Genomic DNA, 13,188 nt, shown 5'->3' on the forward strand with positions numbered 1-13,188 from the left:
TGGTTCTTCCCCTTCTGTTGTTTTCTTCTATTTCTTTGCATTGCTCGTTTAAGAAGGCCTTCTTGTCTCTCCTTGCTATTTTTTGGAAATCTGCACTCAATTTCCTGTATCTGTCACTATCTCCCTCGCATTTTGCTTGCCTTCTCTCTCCTGCTATTTGTAAGGCCTCGTTGGACAGCCACTTTGCTTTCTTGCATTTCCTTTTCATTGGGATGGTTTTCGTTGCTGCCTCCTGTATAATGTTACGAGCCTCCATCCATAGTTCTTCAGGCACTCTGTCCACCAAATCTAAATCCTTAAACCTGTTCCTCACTTCCACTGTGTATTCGTACGGGATTTGATTTAGATTGTATCTTACCGGCCCAGTGGTTTTTCCTACTTTCTTCAGTTTAAGCTTGAATTTTGCTATAAGAAGCTGGTGATCTGAGCCACAGTCAGCTCCAGGTCTTGTTTTTGCTGACTGTATAGAGCTTCTCCATCTTTGGCTGCAAAGAATATAATCAATCTGATTTCGATGCTGCCCATCTGGTGATGTTGATGTGTAGGGACGTCTCTTGTCTTGTTGGAAAAACGTGTTTGTGATGACCAGCTTGTTCTCTTGACAGAACTCTATTAGCCTTTGACCTGCTTCGTTTTGATTTCCAAGGCCAAACTTGCCAGTTGTTCCTTTTATCTCTTGATTCCCTACTTTAGCATTCCAATCCCCTATAATGAGAAGAACATCCTTGTTTGGTGTCATTTCTAGAAGGTGTTGTAAGTCTTCATAGAATTGGTCAATTTCAGTTTCTTCAGCACCAGTAGTTGGTGCATAAACTTGGATTACTGTGATGTTAAAAGGTCTGCCTTGGATTCGTATCGAGATCATTCTATCATTTTTGAGATTGCACCCCAGTACAGCTTTTCCCACTCTTTTGTTGACTATGAGGGCCACTCCATTTCTTTTATGGGTTTCTTGCCCACAGTAGTAGATATGATGGTCATCCGAACTGAATTCGCCCATTCCCGTCCATTTTAGTTCACTGATGCCCAGGATGTCGATATTTATTCTTGCCATCTCATTTTTGACCACATCCAACTTACCCAGGTTCATGGTTCTTACATTCCAGGTTCCTATGCAATATTGTTCTTTACAGCATTGGACTTTCCTTTCGCTTCCAGGCATATCCACAACTAAGCGACCTTTCGGCTTTGGCCCAGCCGCTTCATCAGCTCTGAATCTACTTGTACTTGTCCTCCGCTCTTCCTCAGTAGCATGTTGGACGCCTTCCAACCTGAGGGGCTCATCTTCCAACGTCATATCTTTTATATGCCTGTTGTCTTTGTCCATGGAGTTTTCTTGGCAGGGATACTGGAGTGGCTTGCCGATTCCTGCTCCAGGTGGATCATGTTTGGTCAAAACTCTCCACTATGACCTGTCCATCTTGGGTGGCCATGCACAGCATAGTTCATAGCTTCTCTGAGTTATTCAAGCCCCCTTGGCACGGCAAGGCAGTGATGCATGAAGGGGCCTCATTCCCTAGTTCTCCCTAATGTGTCAAATAGCACTTACAAGGGGTTGAGTCGTATATTGAAAATTGCACAAGGGGGGAGGATTAACATTCATAAAAAGAAGCAGCTGCATAGCCTGAGATTTATTGCCAAGATGATTTGAAATACCTTCAGAAAATAAGAAGGGCCTGCTGAATCAGGCCAGTGGCCCATCTAGTCCAGCAACCTGTTCTCCCAGTGGCCAACCAGATGCCTGTGGGAAGCAGGACACGAGGGGAAACTTCTAAATTACAAAGTCGCTGCTTCCACTTCTGAGGAAGGGATGGGCAGGAATGACCATTGCTGGCTCTGAGGTCCTCTGCTGGCTGTGAGGAGTAAAGAGGGTTTTGATTGTCTGCCACCACAACCTCAAATGACTTCTGACCATGTTATATGCATGCATTCTATCCTCTGGAATCTGTAACAATATTCAAAATGTCCTTGCTGAAATCATTTGTTGCTACTTGCAGTCGCCCACTCAGTCCCTCCAGTAAAGGCTGAGGCTGTGGACACGCTTCCTTTTAATCTGAATTCAGGCTGAGCGTTGTGCACACGGTGCCACATTCCACATCCTTTATCCATCCTAACATTTATTATGGTGCATTGCATTCTGATGCTGTTTACTGCAAACCAGAAGATGACTGTGTAAACAAACACACCTGAGGGACAGCTCAGTTGGTACAGCATGAGACTCTAATCTCAGCGTTGTGGGTTTGAGCCCCACGTTGGGCGAAAGATTCCTGCATTGCAAGGAGTTGAACTAGATGATCCTCACTGTCCCTTCCAAGTCCACATTTCTGTGATCCTATGATTTGGAGCACTTTTAAAGCACATGACCCCTCGAAAAGAATTCTGGGAACTGTAGTTTACCCCTCACAAAGCTCCCATTCCCAGCATCTTTAACAAATTTCAGTTCCCAGGATTCTTTGGGGAATGTTGTGCACATCAAATGTGTTTTACATGTGCTGGCAAAGTGTACACAGCCAGAGGCAGTTTGGGATCTTATTTCTATGCTCCTTTCCTTCCTTACATCCTTTGTGTGTTCATTGGCACTCAGAATACCCAGCTTTGTTGGGTTAACAGATTCCTCCACATATTTCATTTATTATTTTTTTAAGATCATATGTGTTTTCACTTCAATACTACAGCCTGAAGAAAAGGTTTGCATAGCTTTTAGGCTTGCTTTTCGTATGTCTAACATTTACTGATCTAACAAAGAGGTGAAGTTTCTTCATTGAAGATTGCAATAAGCCTCTGCATTACTTTATTGGAACGCAAAGAAGAAGAAGAAGAAGAAGAAGAAGAAGAAGAAGAAGAAGAAGAAGAAGAAGACAGGTATTTTTTTATCCTGTGAAAGCACTGCTGCTAACTCAACAATGAAAACTGCTGATGTAGCAAGGGACACTCTGCTGAAAATTACTGATTAAAAGTTGACATAGGTTATTTATCCTGAGAATGCAATGCTGCTAAGTCAACAATGAAAGCTGCTGGTGTACCTAAGGACAATATACTGAAAGTTACTGATTAAAAGTTGGCCTTAGGTTCACTGCCCTTCTCCCTCATTTCTTTGGGTTATTTAAGCACTCCCCTCCTATCATGCCAACAGAAGGCATTTCATTGGAAACACCAACTTCATTTTTCTCATTCTTTTGCCACTAGACTAGAGTGTTGATCAGTTTCAGCCTGCAGAACTGAACAAGCACAGAAGCAGGAAATGGCGCTTAGCAAAGACCGTGGAATTACAATGAATGATGGGAACAAAATCCCTATACTGGGATTTGGAACCTACCCCCAAGAAGCTGTAAGTAAAACATTTAACTCTCACGATTGTAGTAACTTGTTTTTGAGGAACCAAATGCCTGCCAGCTGCTGGGTGCTTCATACATTGCAAAGCACAGCATGAGGTACCTCACCTGATCTGAGAAGCCAATTGTGCATGAGAACTTCTTGGGTCACAGCAGCCAAGAATACAACATAAAGTGCTGCTTTGTCTCTCAATTTGTTCGGGAACAAGGTACAACTGTAGCTGTTAGAATCAAATCACCTGACATATAGATAACCTGTCTGAAGGTAAAACTTAAGATTAAATTCCACGTACTAATCCATGGGTAGGCAAACTAAAGCCCGGGGACCGGATGCAGCCCAATTGCCTTCTAGATCCAGCCCGTGGACAGTCCGGGAATCAGTAGAATGTGCCCTTTTATTTAAAATGCAACTCTGGGTTATTTGTGGGGCCTGCCTGGTGTTTTTACATGAGTAGAATGTGTGCTTTTATTTAAAATGCACCTCTAGGTTATTTGTGGGGCATAGGAATTCATTGGTTTTTTCCCCTACAAAATATAGTCCGGCCCCCCATAAGGTCTGAGGGACAGGGGACCGGCCCCCTGCTGAAAATGTTTGGTGACGCCTGCACTAATCAATGGTTTGTAGCTGAGAAACAGTTTCCAGTGTGAATTGCTGCAGGGTTCAAAGTCCCCAGTGCAATATTTCTAGTGATATTTTTTAAAAAATATTTCCATGTTTTAAAAAAATATTTCTATAGAACTGTAAGTGCCTACTATTAGTTTTGTTGGGAGTAACAATATTATCCAAACTCCCCAGGCATTAGCTAACTATTCTGGACTGTAGCACCCTGCTTGTGGTTAACGCTTAGCTGGAATGAAATATTCAACGCAGCAATAGAGAAATTAAAATAATAATTTATTTGTCAGACAAATAAATATGAGGCACAGTGGTATATGGTTACCAAGCTCTGGCCTGGCCTCTTGCCATTCTGGCCAGCACTTATATTTCCTTAATCCAGCCCCCTTGCTCCTCCTGTGGCTGCCTCTGTCCAATCAGCCTGGTTGAAATTCCTATTGGCTATTTGCTAGAACCAATCACAAAAGATACACCCATTTCCTCTTGCCCTTTTATGGGACACAAAGAGCTATCTATAAATGACAAATAAGTAGTAATATATCTTACATGTGTCTCAACAAGGAATCTTAATTACCAGCTCACCTCTTGCCCTCCTTGCCCTATTGCCTTCCAAAACAGATGGTTAATCTTGAATTTTTATCTTAAACATATGTCAAGGATTTTGAGTTCACATCAACATTGAGAGATCTCCTTCATATATGGCCTGACAACCATATATCAGGAGTGCTCGATGGCGTCTCCTGTCTGGCAGGAGGCTGGTGGCTGATGGCCCCTGTGATCTCTTCCAACTATATGAAATAAGAATCTAGCATTTCTTAAATCCTTTGCATAATTATATTTAAGCTAATATATTTAATACATAAATAACCTTTTAAAAGGAAAAGAAATCTTAAAAGGATCTTAGTTTAAGAAAGAAACAGCTTTAGAAAAGACTTCCCAAAAATGTTCTCTTTCTGCCAGCCAGACCAGTTGCTTTTTTTCACTGCTCTTGACCTTTTTAACCTTAGGAAGAAGATATGGCTCATTTTACTATTTATCCACCCTTAATTTGTAGGGTCAGTGTAACCTTGGCTGTCAGCCTGTAATTCCCTTTTTACGACTTTGAGAATTGTTTTCTGCTATAAATCAGGGGGGCCCCTTGTCTAGGAGAAAAACATTTTGCCAAGGTTCTTAGGCAGCTGGTCTTCTGCCTGGCATAAAACATTTGAAAATCTTTAAGCTCATTTTAAAATACAAGCCCTGATTAAACATATAAGCTTTAATAAAAATGCAGGCTTATGATTAGATGCCTCAGGACAATAACAATAAATATAGAATCAATTCTTTATCCAAACCATCTTCATTTCTTTCATTCCATATCACCAGCAATGCAAATGAAGGGATTGGTGTTGAGTCTTGTTAAATTAATTTCCAGGAACATCATGAATTTACCAAATAATAGCTACCACTCGGTTTTTGAAGGAATTTTCCTTTTTCCATTTTGTCAATTCCTATGTCTCTCCACTCACATATAAAGCAAGGGTAGAATCTATTTTATAGAAAGAGATACATGCTGACGAAGAGACTTTCTCAAACCCTTCTTGGATATCTCTCCTATTTCACAAACATTTAAACCAGTTTTTTTAAAAAGAGCGTTCTACAAACTATGTCTCAACAGAGTTCCACTGTTTGAACCAAAATAACTGACAAGTTAATTGATTGTTCATTTTCAATCCTGCTTGCCATTCAGTGGCACAATGTTATTTCGCATAATACAATGCATATAAATCACTTTTTTATATGCTTTTTCTTTCTTTTTATTTGATGTGTCTAGACCCAGCCTAGCTAAGTCCATGGGACTCAATCTAGTTTGACAATGTCCACCAACACTCAAGGTTACTTACAGGTACTCTTTTATATTAATTTCTCCACTGAAGCAGAGATATTGACTAATTTTTTCCCCTTTTCAACCGGCAAGTGTGAGGAGGCTACAAAGACAGCAATAGAATTCGGCTTCCGTCATATTGATGGTGCATATGTATACCAGTCTGAGGAGCAAGTTGGGCGGGCTGTTCGTGCGAAGATTTCAGATGGAACTGTAAAAAGGGAAGACATTTTCTACACTGGAAAAGTGAGTGAGTTTGGCAATTTTTTTTTAAAAAATGAGTAAACTATAGTGCCTGCATCATGATGCAATTTCACAGACATTATTTAACAAAATCAGAGCAAAATGCCTCTCCCTATATAAACCTACCAAGACTCTGCATTCATCCTCTGAGGCTCTGCTTTGTATGCTTCCTCCATGTGAGGCTCGGAGGGAGGCAAAACGAGGACAGGGCCTTTTCTGCATGGCTCCCCATTTGGGGAATGCTCTCTGCAGGGAGGTTCATTATACATCTCTAAGCGCCAGGAGAAAATGTTCCTCTTCAACCAGGCCTTGGGCTGATTCATATTCTACACCCTTTCTAAACCTGTTTGTGGGAGGAGGGATTACAATTTTGTTGCTTCTGTTTTGACTATTTATTTGTGCTTTTATCTTGTGAACCACCCTGAGATCTTTTGATGAAGGGCAATATAGAAATTTAATAAATAAATAAATAGTAAAATATTATTTATTAGCAATAATTATTTTTTAAATTACTTCACCTACTTCACCACAGCAATTCAACATACTCTTCAGAACAATATTTGAGTGTGTCCTTAACATTGTGCACACAAGAATAGTCATCTGCCACAGCTAAACTGTCCCGAGACCCAAAAACTCTATGGCTGTGTGAAAATATAAATATCTTCATATTTTTGACAGCTCTGGAGTACCTTCCACCGCCCTGAGCTGGTTCGGAAATGCTTAGAAGAATCCCTGAAGAAACTCCAATTTGACTACATGGATCTGTTCTTAATTCACAATCCATTTTCTATGAAGGTAAATAATTATTGATGTCATAATACAAGTATTGAGTACAATATTTAAATATTTAAATGTGTGTGGGGAGAACCTACTAAAAATATTTTATACCCTGAATGAACATTGGGAATTGTCATTTCCTAGAGATGCTGACAGTTCTCTGCTATACCATATCTCAATCAAGGAATGATCGCTCCCAGATTTTGGGGGAGAAACATGCCAGTTAAAGAAAACATCTGCATATCATGATTACATTAATCACATAGGCATCATAAGAAAGAAATTGTTTGCAGAGTAGGACTTGGTGAGGGAGCAAGGGAAGAAAAAAAATGGGTTGGAGAGATGGGGAGACAGACCTGTGCTTGTGATTTGAGTTTCCCTCAAATTCCTGCACTGTGGTATCAGCCCCTGCAAGGTGAACTCCCTTTTTTATCACTGTCCATTAGTATTAGATAGTATTACAGAGATAAGAGAACCTCTAGGCCTGACCTGCACTTATTCCCTCTGCCTCCTTCTTTTCCAGCCTGGACCAGATTTCTTTCCCAGGGGAGAAGACAAAAAACCAATTGTTGACAACGTAGATCTTCGGCAGACATGGGAGGTAGGTGCCTGGGATTAGGAAATCCATCCCTTGAGTCATTCAGATACAGAGCACAGTAGCCTTCCACCAGAGGAGGCATGTCCAGAACAATGACTCACACAATGGCTCCTATGAGAGCTGGTGAATTATTGCACACTCTTGGGAGTATATGAGTGAGCTTCCAATCTTAATTGGGGGGGGAAGTGTGGTCCCAGCTATTCAACAAACACCACTCAATAAACATGTTGTGTTTTCTTTGCCAGGCAATGGAGGCGTGCAAAGACGCCGGCTTGGTGAGGTCCATTGGAGTGTCCAACTTCACCCGTAAGCAGCTGGAAATGATCCTGAAGAAGCCAGGATTGAAATACAAGCCAGTGATAAACCAGGTCAAGTGTGATTGACCTCTGTAGGGGTTTGTTCCAAGTGTTGCATGGCGAGGCCCCGGGCCCTGCAGTTCCCTTAGATAATAAACCCACGGACACAAATATTTTGGGTTAATGGTATAAATTAGGCTACAACTTTATAGGTTACATATTTCAGCGGTTTTGCTTAGGCACTGGGTTAAGCCAGACCATATCCTGATTCCTGCACATCTGCAGGAAGCCTCTTAACAGTAAACCACTGTTAGGGGGAGCCCTACAATGTACATCAATTAAGAGCACCCCCATGGTCCCTGATGGGGTCATGAAAAGGCTTTCGAGGTTACCAGCATGAGTCTGACCAAGCTGCGGGGGGCAGTGGAGGACAGGAGTGCCTGGCGTTCTCTGGTCCATGCGGTCATGAAGAGTCGGACACGACTAAACGACTAAACAACAACAAAAGGCTACAAGGTTGCAGCTCCAGTCACAAGAAGATATGGTTATGAGTTGTGGGGTGGACTCCCCTAAATTCCTGCAACTACTAATGGTACAGATAGTCCCACTTGAATCATGGCTTTTTTGTACCCTCTGCCCAGCCTTGATGCACTATCCAATTCATATATGGCAGTAGAGGGTGGTGAGGGGGGGGGGATACAGTCCCCCCAGACAATTAATTCTCATGTCTTCCCCCCATACTTTCCGTCATTGCTGAGCCACAGGGGTGACACTTTTCACATACAAAATGCATTACACAGAGAGGATTATTGAGAAATATACCACTACTTCCTTACATGTGGGATAAAACTGGCCCCTTTGAAAAGTCTTGTGCCTCCCCCCAGTGCTGATTTTATTTTCTGATGTCTCCACTGCTCAGTTTGATTGGAAATTTCAGTTTATTGAGATCCTGATAAAACAGAATCCCAGATCATCTGCTCTGCTTGATGGAAAACCAGGTAAATCCCCCATCTGACCTTTCTGCTCAATGTAGAAAATTCAGAGACTGAGGGGGCAGAAATAGAGACACTGCAGGCAGGACAGTGTGCCCAGGATATTTCCTACTAGGCTAGAGCGACAGGAGATTGTAGGGGAATAAGCCCTGTCCCTCATATCCACCTAATACACATTTCACAGATGAGGAGTGCGGCAATGGAAACCACAATTGCAAGAATGGTCATCTAAAGATTCTGATGCATCAGAAAACACAACACACTTTAAGAATGGTAACAGATGGATATTTCAAGAAATAATAGCATGGTTCTGCTTTTCTGTCTTTCCTTTATTTCACTGTATTCTTTGTTTCATCTGAATTCTCACTTTGGGGTTGTGTTGGGGGATTTTGAATCCACAGGTTGAATGCCATCCTTATCGGAACCAAAGCAAGATGCTGGCCTTCTGCAAATCAAACAATATCATCCTGGAAGGATATAGTGTCCTGGGATCCCAAAGGGACCCAAGATGGTAAGAGATGAAGCCAAAATGTTTGGGGACCACCTCAGGTGCCATCTAGGCCCACTATTCCCCAGCATCTACACCAGCTCTTTAGTTTGCAATCTGGGCCCCACAATTAATAAAGATCCTCATTGTGGATACCAGCACCAGGGCCTTTTATGTAGTGGCCCCACATTTTGCAAAATCATTTCCACAGAGAGATCTACAAAGCTCTTCCCCTCCCATTTTAGACATTCTCAGAAACCTTCCCATTGCTGAAGTGTGTGTGTGTGTGTGTGTGTGTGTGTGTGTGTGTGTGTATACTGCTTGACTTCTCCCAAACGTATGTTTTTAAATGTTGCAGGCAGGGGGCTATTTAATAATTTCTGCTTCTGAAATTTTGTGCTGTTTTTAAATCACATTTATATTATGTTTAACGGTGCTTTAAGCAGTAGAATGGCAGGGATGAAAGGGCCCTGTATCCAGGCTTACATTTACTGTATAATTTCAATAATTATAGCATTTCTCTTTTTGCATAGCCTGTTCCCTATGTTTCAGAATTTTGAGTTCTATTGTTTTTATCTGTACTGGAAGTCACAAGTGGGACCAGCAGCAAAACTTTGCTATACTGAGTTCTCCTGTTCTGGCTTCAGTCCAATGAGCCATGCCTTCTTCCATTACACTCAGTTACATTTCACCTCCCTCCCCAATGCTCCATATTTTCTCTCCAACCGGTACTCAGGATTCTTTATACACTGAGCAGACACCATCCCCATTGGTCTGTTGGGGCTTTTCTTTCTTAGTCCCCCCCCCCCAAGTACATTTTTGTACTTATGCAAAGCTTGGGGTTCCCTCAAGCCTGCTGAAACCCCTCTTTTGTTTATGTATAGTCCCACTCAGACTGCAATTTATGGTGGAGAACGGGATACTAAAAAATTATATTAATTCACATTAACCAACCAACCAAAGAACCAACCAACCATTAAATACAAAATACTTGCTTATTTACTTACTTAGATTTGTATACTGCCCCTCATCACCACCCATCTGAGGGAGTCCATTCCATTGTTGAACAGCTCTTACAGCCAGAATGTTCTTCCTAATTTTTAGTCAGAATCTCCTTTCTTGTAATTTGAATCCATTGATTTAGATCCTACCCTCTGAAGCAATAAAAAACTAGCGAGCTCCATCTTCCATGAGGCAACCCTTCTGATATTTGAAGATGGTTACCACATCACTTGTCCGTCTACCCTTCTCCATTCTAAACATTCTTAGCTCCTTCAACCATTCCTCATGTGGCTCAGGTTCCAGATATTTTATCATTTTGTTTGCCCTCCTCTGCACATGTTCCAGCTTCTCAATATGCTTCTTAAACTGTGAAGTCCAGAACTGGACACAATATTCCAGGTAAAATCTGACCAATGCATAATAGAGTGCTGCTATTACTTCCCTAAGGTCCGTATAGTTAAAGCCATGGTTTTCCCAGTAGTGATGTATGGAAGTGAGAGCTGGACCATAAAGAAGGCTGATCGCCAAAGAATTGATGCTTTTGAATTATGGTGCTGGAGGAGACTCTTGAGAGTCCCATGGACTGCAAGAAGATCAAACCTCTCCATTCTGAAGGAAATCAGCCCTGAGTGTTCACTGGAAGGACAGATCGTGAAGCTGAGGCTCCAATACTTTGGCCACCTCATGAGAAGAGGAGACTCCCTGGAGAAGACCCTGATGTTGGGAAAGATGGAGGGCACAAGAAGAAGGGGACAACAGAGGACGAGATGGTTGGACAGTGTTTTTGAAGCTACAAACATGAGTCTGACCAAACTGCAGGAGGCAGTGGAAGATAGGAGTGCCTGGCGTGCTCTGGTCCATGGGGTCACGAAGAGTCGGACACGACTAAACGACTAAACAACAACAACATTACTTCCCTTGATGGGGACAGTATACTTCTGCTGATGCAGCCAAGAATAGCGTTAGCTTCTCTTCCTGCTGCATCACACTGTGACTCATGTTAAGCTTGTGGTCTCCAAAGACCCCTAAATCCTCTTCATATATACCACTGTCAAGCCAAGTGTCCCCCATCCTATATTTGTGCGTGTATATTTGTACATCTTGACACCAGAAACACACCTTTTCTCCATGTTGCTCTCCAACAGGTTAAATCCAGACGCTCCTCCCCTGCTTGAAGATCCTCTGTTGGTTGCGATCGCCAAGAAGTACAACAAAAGCCCAGCTCTCGTGGCTATCCGCTACCAACTGCAGCGCGGCCTGGTGGTCCTGGTGAAGACCTACACCAGAAAGCGAATTGAGGAAAATGCCCAGGTAAAGCAATATATATTAATCCAATTTAAAAACAATACCGAAAAAGCACGTCACTTGGACACTGTGATCTCACGGGTCACATGACACATGCAGGAGTATGGGAGGGAAGATGCACATCTTGGTTTGGGGACTCAAGAAGTTGGAGGAGTTTCCAGCAATGGGTATTCAGAAGAATCACTGCCTCTGACTGTGATTTCAGAGTGCAACCATCATGACTAGCTTCCATTGGTATTCTTATCTACCATGAATTTGTCTAATGTTTAAAGCCATCCAAGTTGGTGGCTGTCACTGTCTTGCATGGAAGCATGTTCAGTAGTTTTGCTATGGACTGCATAAAGAAGTACTGAACTACATTCACTGGAGTATGACCTCCCTCATCCCTGACCATTGGACATGATGGCTGAGACTGATGGGGAGTTGGAGTCCATCCACATCTGGAGGGGGGCACAGTTTCCTGACTCCTGTTCTATTGCAAACCTACATTACTATGCATATAAAATTCCCTCAGTGGGAGGACATCTGGACTGAAGCTGTTGAATGAAGGAAATAAACTTTGGAAGGTGGTAGCAAAGTTCGCTTTGGTTTCTCTGTTGCTGGAAAAAGGTGCACAGCTCTGAGATGCAAAAAGAAGGCATGAGGGAAAAGGGCTCAGCATTTATTTTTTCTCTTCCTGACAGGCATTTACTTTCCAGCTCTCTGAGGAGGATATGAAAGCCATTGATGGCCTTCACAAAAGCATGAGCTTTTTAAAAGCAGAAATGTAAGTCACATTTATATAGTAAGCATATAAATACATAAAAGTGGTGCACGCAAGAATTCACACTGCAAGAGCAAAAGGAAGAAAATATCTGGTATCCATCTCTTCTCTTCATAGAGAATAAGGTGAAATTATAGAAGGAATTACTGTGGAGACTCTGTACGAATCCCCATGTATTGTTGGAGGGGGGTGCATTTTGAATTTCAGCCTCCCAGATATTCAGCAGGGTGGGCATTTGATGGCAAACTCGGGGGGCTTACAATGCACTGTGTGAAATGGTCTCCTGAGGCAAGGGCTGGCAACAGATCAATTTTTCTTGCTTGTGCATCTTCTTGTGCAACCCCTGAGTGTTGACTCTCTTTTCTTTTGTTCCAGGTTTGCCGGTCACCCACAGTATTACCCGCCAGATGTCGAATAAGGGCCCGTCTCCCATCTCCAATTTATCCCCTTCTGAACCTGGGTCCTTTTGCATGGAAAACATTTGTTCTAACTAGGGGTGGGCAAATCTGTCAGTATCCGTTCCTCCCAACAATCCAGCGGTTCATTTTCCACACTTCAGTTATCCTTATCTCCAAATCAGTTTGGGATTTCTGAAAATCTCATGAAAATTCATGATTGTAAATTTCTCCTACCATACACATTTTTCTTTGTACTTTTGGCTAAAATAAAGCATGTTTGCATGGTGTTTTCACTGATATATGTTCTTTAATGCATACTTTACCCCAGTATATGCATTTTTGTAATGATTCTCTAGCTGAACAACTGCATCACACAATACAGAGAATTGCCACTTTCTCAGCATAACTGAGAAATTTCGATATGCATTTCAATTTGCATATTGGTTCAAGAAGTGTGAGCTGTGTAGTTTGTCATTAAAATGTGAACAAAATTGAACTCCTCCTCCATCCCTAGT

At 42.1% G+C, this 13,188-nt stretch overlaps 1 protein-coding gene across 1 annotated transcript; it reads left to right on the forward strand.

The window, feature by feature from the left end:
- The first annotated feature begins 3,118 nt into the window (after positions 1-3,118).
- LOC307225171 (aldo-keto reductase family 1 member C3-like) lies at positions 3,119-12,970 on the forward strand. The gene is made up of 9 exons (XM_079993016.1): positions 3,119-3,328; positions 5,906-6,058; positions 6,734-6,850; positions 7,356-7,433; positions 7,676-7,798; positions 9,120-9,229; positions 11,353-11,518; positions 12,196-12,278; positions 12,651-12,970. The coding sequence occupies exons 1-9, from the start codon at positions 3,242-3,244 to the stop codon at positions 12,691-12,693; spliced, it is 960 nt and encodes a 319-aa protein (XP_079849142.1). The 5' UTR covers positions 3,119-3,241; the 3' UTR covers positions 12,694-12,970.
- The last annotated feature ends 218 nt before the right edge of the window (positions 12,971-13,188 follow it).

The sequence above is a fragment of the Podarcis cretensis genome (assembly GCF_951804945.1).
Source record: "Podarcis cretensis genome assembly, chromosome: 10".
In the NCBI taxonomy this organism is placed as follows: Eukaryota; Metazoa; Chordata; class Lepidosauria; order Squamata; family Lacertidae; genus Podarcis; species Podarcis cretensis.

What these genes read in the sequence shown, in the direction of transcription:
- LOC307225171 (XM_079993016.1), top strand. Translation starts at nt 3,242, where the DNA reads ATGGCGCTTAGCAAAGACCGTGGAATTACAATGAATGATGGGAACAAA. An exon ending in ATCTTCGGCAGACATGGGAG is followed by an intron (nt 7,434 to 7,675) that starts GTAGGTGCCTGG and finishes TTTCTTTGCCAG; the next exon opens with GCAATGGAGGCGTGCAAAGA. An exon ending in GAATTGAGGAAAATGCCCAG is followed by an intron (nt 11,519 to 12,195) that starts GTAAAGCAATAT and finishes TCTTCCTGACAG; the next exon opens with GCATTTACTTTCCAGCTCTC.